The sequence below is a fragment of the Phragmites australis genome, chromosome 2 (genome assembly GCF_958298935.1).
Source record: "Phragmites australis chromosome 2, lpPhrAust1.1, whole genome shotgun sequence".
Classification (NCBI taxonomy): Eukaryota; Viridiplantae; Streptophyta; class Magnoliopsida; order Poales; family Poaceae; genus Phragmites; species Phragmites australis.
In genome coordinates, this window is record NC_084922.1 from 8173458 (window position 1) to 8196928 (window position 23471).

At 44.3% G+C, this 23471-nt stretch overlaps 2 protein-coding genes across 2 annotated transcripts; both read left to right on the top strand.

The window, feature by feature from the left end:
- The first annotated feature begins 5203 nt into the window (after positions 1-5203).
- Positions 5204-9760, top strand: LOC133897789 (syntaxin-32-like). The gene is made up of 5 exons (XM_062338616.1): positions 5204-5688; positions 6538-6788; positions 6899-7068; positions 8315-8515; positions 9386-9760. Exons 1-5 carry the CDS (start codon positions 5436-5438, stop codon positions 9543-9545), a joined length of 1035 nt encoding a protein of 344 aa, XP_062194600.1. The 5' UTR covers positions 5204-5435; the 3' UTR covers positions 9546-9760.
- An 8550-nt stretch (positions 9761-18310) lies between these two features.
- LOC133897798 (uncharacterized) lies at positions 18311-22386 on the top strand. The gene is made up of 3 exons (XM_062338628.1): positions 18311-18968; positions 21374-21623; positions 21790-22386. The coding sequence occupies exons 1-3, from the start codon at positions 18603-18605 to the stop codon at positions 22155-22157; spliced, it is 984 nt and encodes a 327-aa protein (XP_062194612.1). The 5' UTR covers positions 18311-18602; the 3' UTR covers positions 22158-22386.
- Positions 22387-23471: the final 1085 nt, after the last annotated feature.

The window sequence follows — 23471 nt, forward strand, 5'->3', positions numbered from 1 at the left end:
ATAAAATTTGATTGAACTGAAGAAGTCTCAGGAGAATTGACCTCACCGGATAGTCCAATGCAGCAGAGTTTGCACTCCGCCGGAGTATTATGCACAGAGGTTGATAGTCTCACCGATGTTCTATGTGTTGAACTTACCGAAGTATTTCTGACAAAGGAGGAGAAGACTGAGGACCTCACCGGATAGTCCGGTGCTCTGTGTGCTGACATCATCGGAGTATTTCTGACAAAAGGTGAGAATATTGAAGACCTCACCGGATAATCCGGTGATCTGCATAGGGTAACACCAGAGTATTTCTTGCAGAGAAGAATACAAATGCAGAAGACTGAATATCAACCTACCGAATGGTCCGATGCTTGGTCTGTGCACACCGGAGTATGGCACTGGAGTATTTCTTGCAGAGGCGACTGTAATTGCTGAAGAATAAAGATTAACTTACTGGATAGTCTGGTGATCACAGAGATAGTTGTATCGAAGTATTTTTAGGGAAAAGAAGAAAATGTTTAACTCACCAGATGGTCCGGTGTGAATGGAATGAACATCGGATGAATGCATCGGAGTATTTTACACAGATAGGTTTCAAAGGCTCAGGTGGCTCAAGATAACTGACCAGAAGATTCGGTGATGAATTTGAAGGCACATCAGATTGTATGGTGTTCACAGAGGCTGTGAGTAGAATTTCAATGGCTAGTTTTTAAGTTTGTACTCACTTGATGATCCGGTGTTAGTATTACTATTCTCACCGAATCATCCGGTGTTAACAACTTTTCTGAGCCGTTGAAAAAATAATTAGTTGGCGGGTTTGAGGCTATAAATACGCCTCCACTTAGTCCTTTGAAGGTGTGATAGTAAAAATAGCTATGTTAAGCCATGATTGTGATTTTAGTGATTAATAACAACATAGTTATTGGGACTAACATGTTTGTCAAGAATATCTATTAGTAGGTCTCATGAATGCAATAAATCAAGAAGCTATTGCAGCTGGTACAAAGTTTGATTGAATTGGAGGAGTCTCGGGAGAATTGACCTCACCGGATAGTCCAGCGCAGTAGAGTTTGCACTCACCAGAGTATTGTGCACAGAGGCTAATAGCCTCACCGGATAGTTCGGTGCTCTGTGTGTTGAACTCACTGGAGCATTTATGACAAAGGGAAAAAACTGGGAATCTCACCGGATAGTCCGGTGATCTGTACTGGATAGCACTGGAGCATTTCTTGCAAAGAAAAATGCAAGTGCAAAGACTGAAGATCAACCCACCGGAAGGTCCAGTGCTTTTTTTGTGCACACCGAAGTATAGTACCTGATCATTTCTTGCAGAGGTGACTACAAGTGCTGAAGAATGAAGATCAACTCATCGGATAGTCTGGTGATCATAAAGATGAATGCACCGAAGTATTTTACACAGAGAAGAAGTGGCGTGGTCTGGCTTAAGGTAACTCACGAAAAGGTCTGGTAATAGATTTGAAGGCATATCGGAATAACCGATATCCACAGAGGCTTTGAGTGGAGTTCCAACTGCTAGTTTCTGAGTTTGTACTCACCTGATGATCCAGTGTTAGTACTACTGCTCTCACCGGATCATCCGGTGTTAACAGCTATAAATACCCCTCTACTCATTCATTTAACATGGGACATGCTACTGGAGTCTAAAGGAGAAGCTTATATACACTTGAGAAGACATCCAAGCCACCAAAGTACTTAAAGTGGTCATCCATGACAATTAAGCATAAGATTAAAGAGTGTTTAGTATTTATAGGTCTAGAGTGAGTTGTAGGTAGGTGATGTAGCTTAACGAATGGATCAAGAAGTGATCGTAGCTTGTACCAAGTGGTACGTCAGCGTCTTGTTGACTCACCGACATCTTGGACCTTGGTGACTCAAGCTTGTTGACCTTTTGACTTAGTGTGGAGTGACGGTAAGACACGTGTATAGGGATGCGGAGACCTTTGCCTTGGTGGCTCAAGCTCTGAAGTAATCACGACGGTAAGTGATCGGAAGAGAGACTAATAGTGAGATCTTGCCTTGGTGGCTTATCGTATTTGAGATCTTATCTTGGTGACTTGGTAGCTTAGCCGTGACCGGAAGAGACTTAGTGACTGAGAGCATATCCTTTGTGGAGCTCTAACGTGAATTATAAGTGACATTCATGTTATCGATACTACGGAATAAAAATCTCTTATAGCGAGTTTGTCTCTCTACCTTATTTATATTTTCGTATTTATATACTTACAATTTACTTTGTCAGAGTAGATTATAATCCTTTTTAGCAGTAGAATAGACACACTGGATAAACTAAAGAATATTTAGATAGAAATTAATATAGATTTATCTTATAAATTTTTTAAAAATATATTGTTTTAGATTTCTATGTGTCCTAATTTAATCTTATTAGACGTTACCGTTATTCTAAGTAGATAACGTTAAGAATGCAACTGGAAGCACGCAGCCTGCATCCGGCTTCTGCAGTCTGATGAGATTGATCCTGCCAACTGAAGTCTCATTGTGCTTAAACTTGGGATGATGGGCTGCTGCCTACCCAACTGATGCCTCGACCGCTCAGCACTGCCGTGCGGTTTGTTGGCTAACGAAGCAGTAAACAAGGTGGCCAAAAGAACTCGTCGGCCAGTGTGATACACGCGCGAACAACTGCGCGCGCAGGTCAAAAGTTTCTGCGTTTCAGTGTCTCATCACTGTTGCGTGTGATTACGTACTAGTTTACTGCATCAAGTTCAGAGAAAAAGCTTCACGCCTAAAGGCTGAAGCGATAAGAAACTCGACCGATTACAGAAAGACAGCAAAACTAAGTTTAGATCAGCAAGACAAACAAAAAAAGACTGATCGTAACGTCAGGTCGACTGACATGGCTGGATTTGGGAATCAAGAATGGAAAAGAAGAAGTGTGTGTGCCTGCATTGTGAAGGGCCTGCGAATTTTTTCTTTTGAGCGGATCAGGGGCCTGTAGTTTCCTCCATCAAGAATGAAAAAGAATGTCTGCCTCCTGACTAAATGGATCTATAAATTAGGAAAGGGAGACACGGACTTATGCACTGACCTGCTAAGAAATAAATACCCTGAAGACAAAAAGTTTTTTAAATAGTATACCTGAAGGCAGTTCTCAGTTTTGGAAAGGACTGAATGTTATTGAGAATGAGTACCAGAGAGGTGTGAAATATGTAGTGGGCAATGAAAAAAAAGAGTAGATTTTGGGCAGATGCATGGATTGGCACTTGTCCCTTAAGTGTTTCTTTTTTCAGGCTCTGTAGAATATGCAGTGATAAAAAAAATGTTGGTTTGTATGTGCTGGAAGGAAGGAACGTTAATATATAGTTTAGACGATCGTTTGGGCCCAGGGAAGTGGAGGATTGGAATGAGCTGCTAGATTTCCTTGCTAACACATTCAGTTGAATGACTCATGTGATAGAATTTTATGGAGCTTAGGAAAATCTGGTGTACTACTTCCTCCCTCTATAGAAACATCAATACCCTTTGAAAATTATTTTTTTTCTCTGGTTGCTATATAGAAATAGATTTAAATCAACAGACCAACTCATAAAGAAGAAATGGCAAGGTAGTGAATGTTGTAAGCTGTGTGGAGCTGATGAAACGGCTGACCATATTATGTTTGTTTGTCCCATTGCCAAATTCATTTGGTGCATTTCTAGAGATGTTCTCCATTGGCCTCCTGTCCCTGATGATCTGAATACCTTCCATGAAAATTGCCTGAAGCAAAGGGGACATGGTTCAAATGGGATGATGTTTTTCTTGCTAGGGTGCAATGTGCAATAGTTGGACTTTGTGGCAGACAAGAAATGACTTGGTTTTTCGTCATCAGATAGTGTGTTACCGACCGGTGTAGGCATGTAATGAAACCCTTTAGTTTGTCTTCTAATTCTCTGCCCTCTTGCTGGTGTTTAAACTAGAGTTGTGTGTGAAATAGAGCTGTGATAGGGAGTTAAGATCCCGTGCAATAAACTCGTAACCTAGAGACGATATTTTACTTTCTATAAAAAGCAGATCCATGCCTTTGGTCTAAAAGGGTCTGTAGTTTTTCTTTTCTTTTTTAGAGAGAGAATGACGAAGGGCCTGCAGCCTGCAATCTTTTTTCTTTTCTTTTCTTTTCTGAGAGACGGGCCCTGCAGCTGTGCAATTCTTATTTCCATTTTGGGCCCTGCTTGGTAGCTCTCGGATTTCTGGCATGCGAATGTCAGTTGGGCCACTAGCCTCCTGGGCCGGTCATGCATAACAGGTTCGTTATAGGCCCGGCCCATATCGTGGGGCTGTGATTTTGCCTATGTACTGTGGCAGTCATCGAAGCCGTTGCTTTGCCGCCAAACGGACGACAGATTCCACGGATGGCAGCCAGACAGCGTGTTCTTCACCTTGTGCGGGTTTATGTTATAAATTTTGCTCACAGGTTTAACGAATCGGGTATTTGATCTATAGTAGATGAGGATGGTTGGGGGATAAACGTCCGGGACGCTTCTCTTTGTCGCTCCGGCTCGGCGGTCTATCATCGTTAGCGGCAGCGCCAGCAGGGTTCACCGGTATGGGGCTTCTCGGGTTCTCGAGGACTAACTGCTTTTAGTCTCGAGCACTCGCCCCCAGGCTGTTGTGAACTGGTCCCAGCATCCGCCCCCAGAATCTGCTCCTGAGGGCTGGCCAGTTTGGCCGCCCGCCGCCAGCCGTCGGCCGTCCCACCATCTGCAATATGAAGGTCAGCCGAGTGCTGATCGACGGAGATACATGCTTAAACTTCTTATCCTAAGAGACGTTAAGAAACTGCAGGTACTTCTGAAGCGTCTAAAGCCGTCCCTCCCTTTCTATGGAGTGACACCGGAGCACACCGATTTATATATTTCTCTATAGATAATTATAAGTCACTAAATATCTTAACTCAGCTAAGTTTCTAACAGCCTAATAAAATGATCCTTCCCGCCTCTCTCAAATCCTTAACCCATCAGCCCCACCCTGAAATCCCTACTTCACGCCGCCATCTACCCCTCCCTTTGTCTCGATGTCGCCGAGCGCCTCCTTCGTGCCCGACATCGCCTTTCTACGCTGCTCCTTCTGTAATCGACATCCTCCGTACCGCTTCTCTATTGATAAGACCCTATAGATCTCTACAGGTTTAGATACGTAACATATTTCAATCTAATTAGCAATTCGAGCATGGGTCAGATTAGCAGACGGGTCCCAGCCGTTTCCCCTCCCCGGCTCCTCCGTAACGGCGAAATCCCATTCCCACTCTCTACTCCTCCGGGCAGAAAAATTCTCCCCCAATTTCCATCTCGATTCCCACCAAACCGACCGAGCTCCCGTCCACCGCGTGTCCCTCCCTCCCTCCGCGTGCTCCTGTCCTCCCCAGCCCACCCAACCACCGAGGCCGAGGGCGAGCGCGAGATCCAGATCCCGGTCCGGATCCACCGCCGCCGGCCATGAACCCGACGCGGTCCACGCAGGCGTCGTTCCGTGACCGCACCAACGAGTTCCGCGCCGCCATCGAGAGCGCGCGCCGCCACACCACCCCGTCCCCCGCCGCCGCGGCCTCGGCCAACGGCAGCGCCGGCGCCGGGCCCCTCGATGGTTCGATCGTGGCCACGTCGGCGCGCTCGGAGTTCAACAACCGCGCGTCCAAGATCGGGCTCGGGATCCACCAGACCTCCCAGAAGCTCGCGCGCCTCGCCAAATGTATTGCCCTGCCCTCCTTCCCCTCCCGTAGCTCTGGATTTGCACACTATTGTGATATCGCCAATTAGTTGAACTGCTAGTCCCCGTGAGCGCTATTGGCGGTGAGATCTCGAGACGCGAGTGGTGTATGGGATGCTTGATTAGTGATTTACTCTGTAGTTGATTATGATTGCTCCGTGTTTGTGCTTGCAGTTTCCGTAGGAACACGTTCGCCCGCAGTGCTTCCATGTTGTTTGATTGTTTGGCATAGATGTCTGCTATATTTTTTTGTCGATTCTTCAGCGCCATGTTATTTGCGAATCTATTCGCGGAGGCTTCTTTGTGGCTACTGCACTTGTGTTTTGATGATGCCAAGGATGCCATTAGCATGTTGTGTGGACTTCTTTTCATTACTCGATCAGCTAATTGCTAGTAGTATGCTTCTTTGGTATCAACCACGTACTCAAGCGAGCTAAGATGAACATTCTTTCAACTAGTTACTTTAGATGCTTCGGTGGTGTGCATGTAATGAACCATTCATGAAATGTTTGTGTCTGCTCAATTACTTTCTCGCCAATGGTTGGTTGGAGCTCCTATGATAGTGTCAGATCTGATAGTGGTTGGTTAGAGCTGCTCTGATAATGAATGCGGTTGCATTTCTTACAAAGTGTTTTAGTGCTTTCAAATCCATTCATTCTTGAAATGCTGTACATTAGTTTTAATGGCATTGCATGTGATTTATTACCACAAAACCTCAACAATGATCTGGCGCTATGAACCTCTCTATCATGAATGCTCGCATATTATTATTTTTTATTAAAAAAATGTGCTATCTGTATGATACTGATATTATAAAACGAATGGTTGCAGTGGCAAAGAGGACATCTGTTTTTGATGACCCTACCATGGAGATACAAGAGCTGACTGCAGTTATCAAGAAGGATATCACTGCTCTGAATTCTGCTGTTGTGGACCTACAAGTTCTCTGCAATTCACAAAATGAGAGTGGGAATCTTTCCAAGGACACTACAAATCATTCCACTACAGTAGTGGACAACCTAAAAAATCGTCTGATGAGTGCAACAAAAGAGTTTAAGGAAGTTCTTACCATGCGGACAGAGGTCAGATAAAATTTCATAATACTTGCTTTCCCCACTCTCAATTGCACTGCTCTCCCCTTTTATATTAAGTGCAAATGGATGGATTAAAGCCTTTCTTCCCTAATGTGCAGAATTTGAAGGTTCATGAAAATAGAAGGCAAATGTTCTCCTCGTCAGCTGCAAAGGATGCATCAAATCCATTCATTCGTCAGCGTCCCCTTGTTGCTAGGGACACATCTGAGTCATCTGTGACACCAGCACCATGGGCCAGCGACTCTGCATCTACCCCATTGTTTCAGAGGTACTGTTGCACATACAAAACTTGATGTTATTGTACTTTTACCTTTCAGTAGTCATTCACAGCCACCTTAGTTTAGTCCTTTCACATGCTATGCTAGCTGTAGGTAGGGCGTAGAGCTGCTAATATCTCACTTGGTTTGATCTTTTCACAACCACCTTAGTTTCCCACTGTCTCACGTGGTACTTCCATTGTCCAGTGTCCGTTATCGTGTACCTAATATTGTACAAATGATAGACTTTTCCATAAGATTCGTCATGTCTGACCAAAAGTACGTAGCGCCTGTGGTTACTAGTTCGTAAGCTTTAGAAAATCAATCTGGGCTTGCAAAACTATTTAGTGCTTGCACTTAGTAAACAAGCAACAACCAGCCTCCACCCACCCTGCCCACTACACACACACCCCTACCCAGTTTTGTGGGGCCGTGCATACAGCCAACGCCACAAGAAGCCCGACACGGCCAAGGCAGAGTAGGTCGGTTAATATATGTGCTTGCCAGTTAAGTCAAATCATTAGATAAGTTTGGTTTGTTAGGATCAAGTATTCAATTTGTTAAGTTGTTAGCTATTTGTTTTCATCCGACCTTCTCTATGTAAAGAGAGGTGATCTGGTGGCATCAAGGAATAAAGCAAGCAAAGTTAGACCTCCTAATCTATTTCCCTTCCTCTCGGTGCTCTGCACTATCCTTCCACCATAGCTCCGGGGAGACGAGGTTACAAGCCTCGTCCACCTGTTGAGCACAGCTACAACCTCAGGAACAATCCACAAATCCCAAGCCACAGCATACCCGACTGGCACCAGAGACACAAGAAAATAAGTGGTCAAAAGTAGCTGGTTCCAGAGCAAACTCGGTGTTAACCTCATTTACAACAATTTAATGCTGATACACTGAAATCAGATGTATTGCTTGCTGTATCCGCTGGAGATGAGTATTTTCTAGATTTTCGCGTGATGGTACAACCTCAGTGATTACTCACGAAATTTGTTAATGTGCATGTGCCAGACGCAGGGTAGTTCAGTGGGGTTCACCTTCCTGTCTGTATTGTTGTTTTTGTGCATAAATACCAGCACACATATTTGTATTGAAACAAACTATTCTTATTAGTTTTCTGTCTCTATGGTGGTGCAACAATTAAAATATAAATCGGTTAGACTAACACTTTTGACAGAATGTATCTGTTGCACCATGTAAAACTTTGTCAGTGTGCTTTATGAGTTCTACTTTAAATTTTGTGATCCCATTTACCAGGAAGAAGACTAATGGAGACCATGGAGCATCATCATCATCCCAGCCTTTCATGCAGCAGCAGCAATTGGCAGTACAGCAAGACACTTACATGCAGAGCAGAGCTGAAGCTCTTCAAAATGTTGAATCAACTATCCATGAGCTGAGCAACATCTTTACACAGTTGGCAACCATGGTTTCTCAACAAGGAGAGCTAGCAATCAGGTGAACCTTACTCACACAAAGTTTATTCTATTGGTGTTATTCTATCTAATTTCTAGAGTCGAATAGCTTACCCTTGAAGTCAAATCCATATCTCCATCTTGTTTAAGTGCTAATTTCTAGAGTCGAAAACGGGACGGATATTTCTTGTCCACCCGCTCGAAGGCTTGCTAAGCAAATATAGGATGACTGATATCTGTGTCTGGCACTATTCAACACTATCCGTGTCCGACTCCGGATCTGAGAAAAAAATAAGATAGGATACATGATGGTTGGTATGCGTCCGAAGTAGCCGAATGTTAGGTGTTATGAGAAAATTTGTTATGATTTCACTTAAAAAATATGATAATATATAAGTAGATTGTCACACGTCCGTAGACAGATAATACTGAATGTTTTTATTTTTATATCTTAGTGATCACTCTCTGTGTGCTCACTTTGATTGTACACCTATACTGTTAATGTGTTGTGTGGGGATGCAAATGATGTGAAATTTTTTCATCTATCTGACTAACTGAAATCTTGCGGCACTATCCGCTCCGACTCTGACTCCGAGAAAAAAATATAGGATAGGATATATGACGAAGAAATAATTATCTGGCACTATCCGTGTCTGACTCCAATTCTGAGAAAAAATGTAGGATAGGATATAAGATAAGCTATATCCATCCGTATCCGATCCGATTTCACCTCTACAACCTAGAGATGAAAGGTGTCTGTAATGTTAGTGATAAATCTGAGTAGTTTGCCAGAAGCCTTGTTTACACCCTCTCCTATAACAGTCACTGAAGTTCAAAAGCAAATTTGTGGAATTGTACTTATTCTTTTCTATTGCCTACAATCTTGGATTAAATGTTGCACTATCAATGACAGAATTGATGAGAACATGGATGACACACTGGTCAACGTAGAGGGAGCTCAGGGCCAACTACTGAAGTATCTTAACAGCATTTCATCGAATAGGTGGCTGATGATGAAGATATTCTTTGTGCTGATGGTGTTCCTCATGATCTTCATATTCTTCGTCGCATGATTCCTTTTGTATCATCTCGCCCCACACGAGCTGTGTAGTTGACTGCTATGCGTAGTATTCTTTTATTTCTACTCATACTACACCATGTACACAATTTTCACCCAGATGATAAGCAACCGTTCATCAGCCTTTGTGGTAATGTAAATTGTGAGAAGCTCCAGTACTGGTATATTACTTTCGAGTGGTGATATTTCTGGAATATGTTTGATGTACCATTTCTTGACACGGCAAGCAGTGATCGGTGATAGCAACGTTGCAAATCACTACCTGTCATTGTCTGATCCTGTCATTGTCTGATTGTGCACCCGGACCCTAATATGGTCATGCGGCCTTTATACAGAACAGAACCACGGAAGTGTATAGCCATTCTGAGTGTTCCTGTGGTCTCTGCCGCTTCTGTTCAGTAATTTCGGTAAACATGGGTGTATCCATTACGATCTTCCTAAGCTTGTCTGATAAGCTTTTAACACGTTTTTTTTATAAAAAACTAAAAGTCGAGTGACGTCACGGTGGCACCGAGACCAAGAACATTCTAGCACCAGTTGAGCCATCTCCATTTTCTTCCATGTGTCCAGGTCCGTGCCAACGTAGGTGCTCTACTGCTCTAGCTCAGTTCTGCAGTTCGTTCAATGCCACACGTCAGGCGCACAAGTTGCAGAGAGCCAGACGCAAACTGAGGGGGGCGGTGGCACGGTACTACTCTCCTGTCATAAATATTTATCTATCGCTTTTGATTTTTTAAAATTTTAAATTTGATCATTATTTTTATTAGAATATAGTTATAATATTTAATAAAAATATAGGAGGAATATTCTAAAAGTATTTTTCAATACAAATCTATATGCGCAATTTTTATGTTTTCAAATCAAATATTTTGAAAGCTATTGGTGATAAACGTTTTAAAATTTTAACTAGATTTGAATCAAAATGATAAATAATTATAGTTAGAGAGAGTACCATATTAGAGTTCCTGACCTGCGTGGCGTGTGTAGAGCTATAAAAAAAGTTCAAAGACCATAACTTGTTTTAGGCTCAAGCCGAGTTCAGTTTGATCTCAAAACGAGTCAAACTTGAGCCTACATCAAGACTCGAATTGATGAGGATTATAATTTTATTTTAATTTATCACCTATTAAATATATACAATCTTAACCTTTTTTATGTATCTCTAAGACATAAATAAATGTTGCAAAGCCTACTAAAACGGCATAGCCTACAGGGTTTCTTCTGTTACCGAGTTTAGACAAATCGCTCGAGCTCATTCCAAACTTAATTATCATCGTAGGTTTGCTCGAGCTTAGCTTAGATATTTTGTTAAGCTCGAGTCTGATACGACTAGCTCCTTTGACAGCCTACTAGGCGTGTGCAATGCCTAAATGCGAGCAAAAATTCGATTTTGTACAACATACGTGACCGTATTTGCTTAAATGAACAACTATTTTTCGTATTTACAATTTTAGCACATGTATTCGGCACACGGTGTGCCGAAAACGATTTTTCGGTACACGGTGTACCGAAAAAGGCATTTTCGGCACATCGTGTGCCGAATACACGGTGTGCCGAAAATGACTGTATTCGGCACACGGTGTGCCAAATACAACCAAAAAGCATATTCGGCACACGGTGTGCCGAATACAGTTGGTATTCGGCACACCGTGTGCCGAAATACCTTTTTTCCGTACTCCTCCCATTATGTGATTTGCCTGTGTAATTTATGTAACAAAATTAAAAATTTGCTAATCTAAAATATTTTAAAATGCATGAGTAAAAAAACAGTCTTTAAGGCGACCAATAGTCTTAACAGGGTATATTCGAACATGCGCAAGATTAATAAGGTATCAGTGATCATCTTAAAATGGCAATAGAAAGTGATGATGTAGATTAACGAAATCGTCGAGGCATTGGTGGTATGAAATCGTCATCGTCATCATCTGGAGGTATCACGATTGGAGCACGTGCTCTTGTATGGTTCGTTGAACCTTGTACCGTGTGGCTGTGGCTGGTGGAACGTCGAGGCATAGATGGCATGAAATCGTCGTCATCGTCGTCGTCCGGAGGTATCACGGTTCGAGCACGTGCTCTTGTATTGTGCGTTGAATCTTCTCCTGTGTGGCTGGTGGAACGCCGAGGCATTGGTGGCATGAAATCGTCGTCGTCATCGTCTGGAGGTATCACGATTGGAGCACGTGGTCTTGTATGGTTCGTTGAACCTTGAACCGTGTGGCTGTGGCTGGTGGAACGTCGAGGCATTGATGACATGAAATCGTCGTCATCGTCGTCGTCCGGAGGTATCACGGTTCGAGCACGTGCTCTTGTATTGTTCGTTGAACCTTCTCCTATGTGGCTGATGGAACGCCGAGGCATTGGTGGCATGAAATCGTCGTCGTCGTCGTCTTCAGGTATCGCGGTAGTAGGATGTGCTCTTGTAGTAAGAGTTGAACCTTCTCCTGTGTGGCTGGTGGAACGCCGAGGCATTAGTGGCATCAAATTTTCATCAGCTCTTGTACCCCTTGGGTTCGCTGATCTTCGTCGTATTCGACGCGAACCAGGCAGCACACCCCCGCCGAAGAGCATTTGCATTGCCAAGAGGTGTGGTATTTCTTTGTTGATTAACTCCGCGTCTTCTGGGAATGCCTAAAGCAGAAGAGGGGTATTCGAATAAAAAACAATAAGACAACTATGGTGATGAAATAGAAAATGACGAACCTGTATGTGGAATGCATACTAGTCGGGCAACATCGCCATCCTTCGTTGCCTCATACAGAAACCCAGTAAAGAAGGATGGTCGGCTAGTTCGCAAACCCTGAGGTATATTCGGCGGCGCTCATGTAATAGGGCCCTAAGGTCGTCGGTTGTTACATGTAGAAGTGGAACGGTGAACGCAGAACATGGCGGTCTTGTATTTAATTTAGACACAGCTTGGATTAGGTTGCTCTCTTTGAAGGGATCATCCTTCCCTCCACGTACAACCTGCAAGCAGGCAGTTAATGCTATATCGATCGTTGTATATGTCCATGGGAATGCAGTAGTAGAATTTCTCGCCATATTGAGATTTCCCTGCAACTTTTTTGGTCTGCACCAAAGCACGATTCGCTGGTTATTTAACAAACAATAAACATGTATGAAATGTCGAAAATGATATATACAAATACTTAATAAGTTACTGATAAATAAGTTATGTGTCATAATTAGTTAAAAAAGATTATGTAAACTAAATATAATTACTTGAACACTGAAGTGTATGGCATAGTACAAATGAGTACATAATATAGTGTATGGCATAGTACAAATGGCTCTTTAACGATGCCTACGCCGCAAGAAATCCTCAGGAGTGTAAGCGTCTGGCGGGTGTGTGGCCCTCATCCCAGCCGCCTGAGCTGGCCCCTGCCATGTGTGCTCTTGGTCCTCATCTTCGTCTTCATGATGTGTTCCAACTCGCAATTTCGGCCACTAGTCGCAATTTCGGCCACTCGTTCACTACGCCATGGATCCCACTCCACAAGATCGGCACTGAGGACATCAAGGTCACTGATCACCCGGGAGTAGTTTCCATGGTCTTGGTGGTGACTCCATCGCAGCCTGGCATGAAGCCACCTATAACCCATCGTTGGCCTCATGTCGTCGGCGACGCCATCAGAGATGGGAACTGGATAGTAGGTCTTGCTCACCCACGGTCGACACACCGGGAGATAATCCCAGCTCCAGAGTTGTAGAAGGTGTAGGCAACCAGAAATAGATCCCATGTTTGTTGACCGTTGGGTTGCGGCACACAATCCTTTGTATGTAGCAGCCAACATAGCAGATCCCCAACTGTAATGTGTCGGCTCGTACGGACGTGATGTGAGCTCACGCGCTAACCATAAAATATGCGGAAGTACATAATCACCTGCCGTGTTGCAAAACATTATGCCTCCAAGCAAGATATACAAGTACACCTCATAATGCTGCATAACTGTTGCCTCGTCCGCATCCAGTGGGCAAGGGCTGAACTGTGGTAGGCCATGAATCCATGTCATGGAGAGCCCTACATCCTTCATGTCATAATGCATGTTAAACCTACAAGATACAGAGAATCAATGAACCATGAACAACACTCCAACGTATAAAATGCTTTATGTAACAAATAATTACCTGCCGTGAATATAACTCTTCCACTGCTCCTTTCTTGGTCGTGGAAGTACTAACGGGGTGCCCCTTATCGGGAGCCCGGTCAGCATGGCAACGTCCCGTAAAGTAACGGTCATCTCTCCGCAAGGAAAGTGGAATGTGTGCGTCTTAGGACGCCAGCGGTCGACCAGGCCTGTGAGCAGTGAGACCTCGATCGGCGACAGTGGAGTCCTGCCACCACCCTCCATGGGAGCTCCTGCCATCATAAGTGCAAACGGTAGGAGTCCGGCCTGTGCGAGGGGCTCGTGGAATCGAGGGTCTAACTTCTTAAGCTTGCGCACACTCCTGGAACGCAATGGGAGCAACTGCAAATGTATGCAATACATTTTTAGAGTAAGTACCAAGGTATTAGAGCAAATGAAATTCACGTAATATCGATGTACCTGTTGCCCTGCGAAAATCATCCTTCCCCTGTGGTTCTCGTCATACCGTAGTTGAAGAAGCTCGGGAAGATGAATGTGAGCCATGCCAATGATTTCAAGCCTCATGGTTCAATTATGAAATAAAGTAAGATAATAGCTATTACAAAATGGGTACAACACCTAATACGTTCATAACAAATTACAATACAATCCATGTTTCCAACATACTTCATATAACAAACTCACTAGCACCAAAGCTAATACAATCCAATTTGATCATAGCCTAATAGTTTACCGTCAGGTCGGACAAGTCCTCCTGTCATGGCCGGATTGCTTGCATATTTTGCACCTACGTAGTCCATCAACAACATCTGCTGCATCCATGTCACCTTGAAGCCTCGTGGCTCTAGGCCTTCCAGGATCCGTGCGTCTGGCCCTGGGATAAGGTACCCACTTAGGCCCCTCGATTGCTTTGTAGCTGGATCCGATGTTAAATGAACGCATCTTTGGAAGCCATGTGCTTCTCAATGCATCGATAGTGAAATAGGGTGATACGTATTGTGATCCGTCGTTCCCGCCCATGTCCCTGCAAGCGGCCAAGATATGGGAGCACGGGATATGATGTAGCTTTGGCTTATTGCATGTGCACTTCACCTCGTGAGGACCAATTTGACATTGTTGCACGGTGTCACCCGCACTGTATCCAGAAGTGTACCGACGACGACACATGACCTCAAATTCATTATTGGTCCGGTCGTAGATCCTAGTCCGATGAAAGTGTGCCTTACTCCTCCTTCTGGATAGGATTTCCTCCACCTTAGGTGCGAACCGCGTGCTGCACTCCATTGCAGCTATACCACGGTCTCGAAAGTAGTCAGCCGTCCTATAGAATGTGAGCTCAATTATGGCACACAATGGGAGGCCGCGTACACCCTTTAGGACATTGTTGAATGCCTCAGCTATGTTCGTTGTCATAATCGTATACCTATTATAAGATACAACAATTTTAGATACAATTTTTTGCGTAACCAAAAGGAAATTACGATCTTTAAAATGCTATGTTCTCACCTGGAACCGTGAGTATCATGGAATAGGGCCCAACGCTCCGCCGACTTTCCCGCTATCCACTGGCTAAACGTACCACGCGAACGACTAATGATGGTTTGGCCCCCCACCATTTGCGTCCGTAGATGGTCCTCCTGTGCTTCTTGCTGTGCCATCATCTTACGAGTGGTCTCATTTAACTCTCGCCATATCTCGTTGAACTTCGCCTGCTGGTTCTGAAGACATAACCATTTGAACCTCTTCACAAGACCCTTGTTGTGATACCTTGAGTAAAGGTTCGCACCTAAGTGTCGCATGCACCACCTTCTCTCCACATCAGGCCACGCAATGGAGGGGTTTGTGCTGGCATGCAGCACATCCAATGCATGCAAGAGGCCCTTATTGCAGTCTGATATGATGCAGACTCGTTCCCTATTACCGACCACACGTGTCCTCACCAAGGTAAGGAACCACAACCAACTATCATTGTTCTCACTCTCAACCAATGCATAAGCAAGAGGAATTATCTGATTGTTTGCATCCGCCGCCATCGCTGTCATTAGGTTACCATGGTACTTGCCACTAAGAAATGTGGCATCCACACATACCACCGGTTTGCAATGCCTGAAAGCTTCGATGCATTGGCCAAAGGACCAGAAAAACCTAATGAGGTATCGATCAGTGTTGCTGTATGACCCATCATCCAGCCTGATCGGCTCATCCGCCATGGCCCACTGGGTCCCGGGGTTGGTCATAGCAATCTTCTGCATCAGCCTCGGTGCGTAGTGGTACGAATCTTCGAAACTTCCAAACAACATCTTCAATGCCTTCTGCTTTGCTCGCCACGCGGTGTGGTAATTGATCAGCATACCCGTCTTAGTCTGCACCTCCTCCATAATGGATTTTGGCGACAAACATATGTTTGTGCCAACAAGGGTGATGAGTAGTTGGGCTATGAACCTCACATCAACCGCGTGGCTCACATTCCTAATAGCCTCTTTGCTGCATGTATGTGGGGTGTGTCTACTCAGCACAAAATAGTTCTCGTGCTTTGGCTTATGGGCTCGTACGAAGTAAGGACAAGTCGGATGCTTCGTACACCTAACCTCATACTCTGTATGGTTAGATCGGGCACACTTGTGGTCCCTTCTTGTGATTACAGCATAGTTGCTGATAAAGTGGATGACCTCTTCCCTGTTCCGAAACCGTTGCCCCACCTGGATGTCGCTATTCTGATATCCCCAATTAGATAGGGTGTTATACTCACTGATGGTACAATTTAGCAGCCCAGCACCATGAAAGTACTGGATCGCCGGTACCGGGTCATCATTGTCAGCACCTTCTTCGTCGCCACTACCACCGGCTTCATCCTCCATGCATTGTGCATCTACCTCACCATGGTCCACTTCGGGTCCATCCGTACCCGAAGTGCCCTCCCCGACATTCCCTCCCGCCTCATCATGCATCACATTATGGTCTAATCCTTCCACAGTAGCCACCTCTTCACCATGCACCGGTCGTGATACTATAGTTACGTACACTCCCATTTCAAAGTTCTCCTCTAATACCTTACGTGAGTACAAGGCCCAAGCGTTGTTCGTTCTCAAATCGAACAACGTATGGACAATGAGCGAGCTGTTTGGTACAGGCCGTGGCCTAACACCCTCTAGGATAACATTGTAGGACTGCTGGTTTAGACACAAAAGGCTCATAACATGTGTTTGTAAGCCTTTTAGATCAATTGGTAGCTCAACCGTACTCTCTACGTGCTGACAGTTCTGAATGGACACGAGTCTCCCATGCAAAACAGCGGGACGTTCTCCATAATAAATATGGATAGTCATAGCGTCTCTGCTAAACAAACATAAATGACCAAATAACTAATTAGATGTATGTTACATACGTACTCTATTTTAGCTAATGCATTAGCACGGAATAAATACTATACTTGCTGTAATTCCTTTTTTTATTCTAAGTATTACAGTTAATGTTACACTATAGTTGCTTCTGTTGTGAGATAATAGAATATACAAATAGTATACCTACTCTATTTTACCAACTTAATATCATTTATCTAAATGATTTGAACGATCTACTTGCTCTAATTACATTTTGTAATCTAAATATTACGATTAATATTACACTATAGTTGCTTTTGTTGTGCGATCATAAAATATGCAAATATTGTACCTACTCTGTTTTTCCAACTTAATATTACTTATCCAATGTATTCGAGCAGAATAAATACTATATTTGCTCTAATTACATTTTTTATTCTAAGTATTACAGTTAATGTTACACTATAGTTGCTTTTGTTGCGAGATAATAGAATACAAATAGTATACCTACTCTACTTTACCAACTTAATATCGTTTATCCAATTTATTCGAACTGTCCACTTGCTCTAATTACATTTTCTAATCTAAATATTACGATTACTATTACACTATAGTACCATCTATTATTACAAGATCATAGAATATGCAAATCTTACACCTACTCTATTTTAGCAACTTAATATCTACATGCTATAACTATATTTTCTAATCTAAATATAAGTACATACATAATCTATGATTCAAATAAATATAAGTACCTACTACTAAGGAAGGCTGTCCTGCTGCACCGCAGCTCTTCGGGCTCGACTGCTCACACTAATTTGTTGCTCTGCTCTTCTCTCCTCTCTGCTCTGCTCTCCCTGCTCTCCTCCTTGCTCTCCTCCTTGCTCTTCTCTGCTCGCTGATGCCTCCTTGCTCTTCTCTGCTCGCTGATGCCTCCTTGCTCTCCCCATTTAAAACCTCACCGAGCAGACAACAACACATGGGTGAGCACATGCGCCATGCAGTTGGCTGCAGCCGGCCAAAAATCGTGGGCACAAAAGGACAAAAGCAAAAGGAAAAGAAAAGAGAAAAGTAAAAAGAACGACGTGACTTGACGTGACAAAAGTGTATTTCGGCACACGGTGTGTCGAATATCAACTGTATTCGGCACACCGTGTGCCGAATACGCTTTTTGGTTGTATTCGGCACACGGTGTGCCGAATACAGTCATTTTTGGTACACCGTGTGCCGAATATATGTGCTAAAATTGTAAATACGAAAAATAGTTATCCATTTAAGCAAATATGGTCACGTATGTTGTACAAAATCGAATTTTTGCCCTAAATGCGTATAGAGTTGTAGCTAGCGATAGGTAAACGCGCGCAACCGAGCGAGCAACCCCCTCGTTTTCCATTGCGCTGCGGGCTGCTTTAACAAACGCGAGGCAAAACGGCGGCACGCGTGTCCTCCACCCCACCCAACCCATCTCAAAACCCTAGCACTCACGCCTGTGCCGCTACCCGAATCCCAGTCCGATCCCCGGCGGCGAGGAGTCCCCGCCTCGATTTGCCGCGGCAGATCGGCGGGCGGGCCGGGACCCGCTAGATTCAGATTCGGAATCGGTTGGGGTTCCTCGTCGGGTTCGCGTCGCGGGCGCCTGAGAGTATGGTGGGCGGGGGGAGGCGGGGCGGAGCAGCGGAGGAGGTGAAGCTCAACACCGGCAACGTGTTCGCGGCGCTCGAGTCTCTCAAGAAGAAGAAGAAGGGTGACAAGGGCAAGGCGGGCGGGTCCTCGCCATCCTCCAGGAACAAGCACGGCGAGGGGGCCGCGCAGCAGCAGGCGCCGCAGCAGAAGGAGGTCTTCTGGGCGCCTGCGCCGCTCACCACCAAATCCTGGGCCGACGTCGAGGACGACGACGACGACGACTACTTCGCCACCACCGCGCCGCCGCGCCCCGTCTGGGGTGCCGCCGGCCACGGCAATGACGCGGGGAAGGACGTCGAGGACGCTGTGCGCGCTGCCCTCCAGGAGGTCTATTCCCCCTCTATATATATATGCCTCGTGATTTCGCTTGTGGAAGAAAATGCGCTTTTTTGTTTTTTCTGTTTTTTAAGTTTCACCTATGTGCGGACGTGCGCGTCGCGCCGTGGTAGAGCTCCATGGAGGAGCTAGTCAGAGCCCCCGTGCCGCACAAGCCCTGTCAAATAGCCTCTGTTAAGGCTCCGGGAAGGGGGGCCGATTCTAGAAAAAAGTTTCACCTATGAATACTGATCAGTTAGCTTGTCGATTGTTTGCATGGAATAGTTGGAGTGAGGCATGGGACCTCTTGTAGGCTTAGGTGTAAGATGCTGGTTGATTCATGTCGGTAATGGAAGATGCCGGTTGATTAATGTTGGTAACGGATGCAATGCACGCTCAATATAGCAATTCGGTTTTTAGTGTAGGTATGGAAACGGTAAATTGCCATGGGAATGACTTGATGCATGCTTACGTTTTGATGTACAGCATATTATTTTTCCTAAAGGCCATATATGTAGTGTGTTCCCCTTGTTATCTGCAACATATGCTTAACTTAGAAGTTGGCATGACATAACTGTACACACGGGATTGGCAAATTGGTGTAATTATTGCCCAGATCGCTATTTACTTATTTTTGGCAACTAATGGAATAAATTCAGCAATGAGCAAGAGAATGCTGTGTACCCTGGTAAAGGGTATAATATAGCAGACCAGCAGTAAATACCTAAAGGTGCACCCGGGCACATAATGCCTGCGATTTTTCGCTTCTTACGACTTCACTTCTTGTTAACTGGAGTCTAGAGAAGCGTATAGTTCATCTTCGAGCATCGGTGAATCTCGTTACAAGATCTGCTTTTATTGGCTGCGCTGGACTGTGGGAGAGAAACCACCCATCAAAAGCAATGAGGAAAAAAAGCACCCTAGACAGGGAGTTATTGCAAGTTCCTTTTTAGCTTGACTTGGCAAGTGATATGGAATGAATATAGGCAAGTGGTTGGATATAAATGACAAGTGCTTCCTTTTTGTCTCAGTAGACCCTGGTAATTGTTCTATTCGATCTCTACCAGAAATCTTCTTGTTTGCACTTGAACTTTGTCGAGTGGAAGCATGATTTACTGATGTAGAATGCTACAATAGGTCAAGGGAAATTGAGAATATAACAATGTTCATAGTTGTCATGGCGTATGGCGGCGTGGTGGTGATCTGCCCCTCGCCATGACGACAGAGTGTATGGCATCCGCCGTATCGGCATGGCTGCCATGGCGCCGATAAGGCGTCGTGTGGTGGCCTTTTCCTTGCGGCGGGCGCCATACCTGTCAATCAAGGGGATGAGAAGGGGGAGGAGAGGTCAGGTCACGAGTGGGTCACAGACCGAGGCGAGACCGTGAGAGCATACCGTTTTCGTGACCTAGCCCGATTTGGCGACTGGCAAATCACGGGTCGCCACCGCCGCTGTTGAGACCTCGCCGTCCGCCGCCTCTGCTCAGATCTGTGAGCTGTGACGCCGCTAGATCCGTCTGCCTCCGTCACTCCATCCGTCCGCCCGAGACTGTTCCACCTGCCCGTGCCCGAGATCCCACCGCCGCCATTGCCCTGTCCGCCCCTGCGCAGGCCAGCTCAGTAAGCGTATCTCTTTCCGCCGCCCTCTCTTCCTCTCTTCTCTCTTGTGTCGTGTGAACTGTGATCTGCTCTAGCTCTATTACTCTTGCTGCTCTACTGCTCTAATACATGTGTGGGATGACTGGGATCTAGCTGCTTCTCTAGTGCTGGGCTGCTGGCTTGCTGCTCTAGTACATGTGTGGGATGGCTTGCTCTAGTGCTGGCTTTAAATCTTGCTCCCTGGGAAGCTAATGTTCACAATGATACTGCCATTTGTCTTGATCTAGTTTATTCCATGGCTGAGAATGACAAACTCAATCCCAACGTTTGGTAAACTTCTTTGTTGCACAAGCTAATGTCATACTACTTTTCAGCTAGACTTTTAAGAGCTGTCTTAGAGCGCTACTGAACATGGTGCGGAGAACGTGGATGCTTCTAACGATCTCGATGAGTTTGCATTGGATGACTTTTGAGAGATGAGAGATTTGAAACTTTTGAGAGATGAGAGAACTTTATGTCTTTTGTACATTTACATTGCTATTTGTCTTTTGTGCTACATTTGCATTGCCTAATATCCTAGACTATAACTGTTGAGCTACATTTACATTGTCATTTGCTAATATCCTGGACTATAATGCGTGTATTCGTCATGTGTGTATGGCGGCGCCATGCTACATGCCATGGCACTTTAAAGTTGTGAAAGTGGTGGGAAGCCGCACCTCTCCACGCCGCTGTAACAACCATGACAATGTTTGCTTATCTTTATTAGAAGCCTCACTGATAGTGTTCTTAGATGTATTTGCTTCTACTTGTTTCAGGAAATTGAGAGTGATGATGAGGACCTTGATGATGAGGTTGATGATGGTGCTGAGGATGAGCATGAGCATGAAGTGGAAGATGTCTCAGCAGAACCTGCAATGAAGACAGCTGCAGCTCCGACTGCGCCACCTAAAGATACAGAAAGGCAGCTATCTAAAAAGGAGTTGAAAAGGAAGGAACTGGCAGAACTTGATGCTGTACTGGCTGAGCTGGGACTTTCTGGGAATTCAAGCAATGCTGCACAGGATGGTAATGGAAAATGCTACAGTACATACTGTTTTCCCCTTTTTATTGTGCTGGAATCATGCTTGGAGGCTCACTCTGGATTAAAGAGAATCTGAATGCCTGATCTCAACATCTCTCTATGTGGTTGGGTTGTTTGTATAGATTTTCTTTATGCTGTATGTTCTTGCAGCTGAGAAGAAAGGCGCAAATCAAACTGCTGATGGAGAGAAAAAGGAAGATGCTCCTGCCCCCTCAGAGAGCAAGACCTCCAAGAAGAAGAAAAACAAGAAAGACAAAAGTTCAAAGGAGGCAAAAGAAACACAGGAAGCAGCTGATGGGACAGAGGACACTGCCAGTGCAGAACCTGATGAAAATACTGCTTCGGTGGATGTGAAGGAGCGCCTAAAGAAGATGGCGTCAATGAAGAGGAAGAAATCAAGCAAAGAGTCGGATATGGCTGCAAAAATTGCTGCTGCTGAGGCCGCCGCAAGGAATGCGAGGCTTGCTGCAGCCAAGAAAAAAGAGAAGAGTCATTACAACCAGCAGCCCGTGCGGTAAATGGGCAAAAAGTTTTGAATGCTCAGTTTGATATCCCCTTGTTCATTTTGGATTCCCAATAAAACTTTTTTTGAGTTGTCGTATTTATGACCTTGAAGCGCCGTTCTGAGATTCATTTCAGAATTCATGATGGCCTTTCTGGTCGCTATACGGTCGTGTAATTGTGTTTTGAATTGTTCATCCAATGGAACTTCATGGGACAACATGGCCATCGAGGGCTACTCGGATACTTCATGTGTCCCTCTTCCTGTGGTGGCTGGGATTTCTGCGTCAGAATTATCCTCAGCTTGCTTTACTTAGGGTCTGTTTGAGATCATAAAAATAGTTTATAGATTATGGATAATAAAAATAGTTTATAGATTATGGATAAGGGATGGTAACGTCTGGCATCGGATTCCAACAGAATCCATGTTGGGTAAGCAGTGTTACGGATGAGAGGTGGGTGGCAGTATTTTTCGGATGGATACCGAAGACTATCATTGTTTATAGCGTATGTATGTAGGTTTGAGGTGAAAAGGAGAGTAACAGAAGGTAAGAAATAGGGTAGCTATTATAGATAAAAAAATAAAGGATACTAGTGTTAAGAGATAATGTAATAATATTATAGGAGACGGATTTTTATAGTATCTGTTGGAGATGATCTAAGAAGTTATATTGTATAATTTATATAAGCGGGTGAAAAATATATTGTTAGATTATTATAATATAGAAACTGGTTATTAAAATTATATTGAATAATCTGTCTACAAGCTAAAATAAAATAAGGTCATAAACAGAACTACAGATACGCTCCTTCCAGCCACGAATATTTGACTTTTTTGCGTGGATGTTTTACTGCTCATTGAATGTAACAGATGGCGTCCTGACGTGTAATCATCTTTTCACCGGTTACTGTAGCATCGTATTAAACTAATGGATAGGGGTGATATCACTGGTAGATGCACGACAGCACGATGATGCATCTTTAAGATCGGTTATCTTTAGCTGATATTTTTAAATTTTATTTTCTATAATATTCTTTAATGATATCATAGCGCTCTATAATCTTTAACAACTTTTTTTTTATTTTCTATTACCCTTTTCTTCTTTCATGTCTATAATTATCTACAGTGAACAATGATATGGGAGAAGAGACTACTCCAAATTTGAAGTAGAACCCTAACCACATCACTATATTAGTAGGATGCGGTAGCAGCTACGGATCATCATCTCCCTATGATAGTAGATGCACAATGACGCGGTAGGGATGTTGACTCTGCTTGGATGCCCTTATTAGCAATAGTCGCTCACCTAGAGAGTGTTGCTCACATGTTT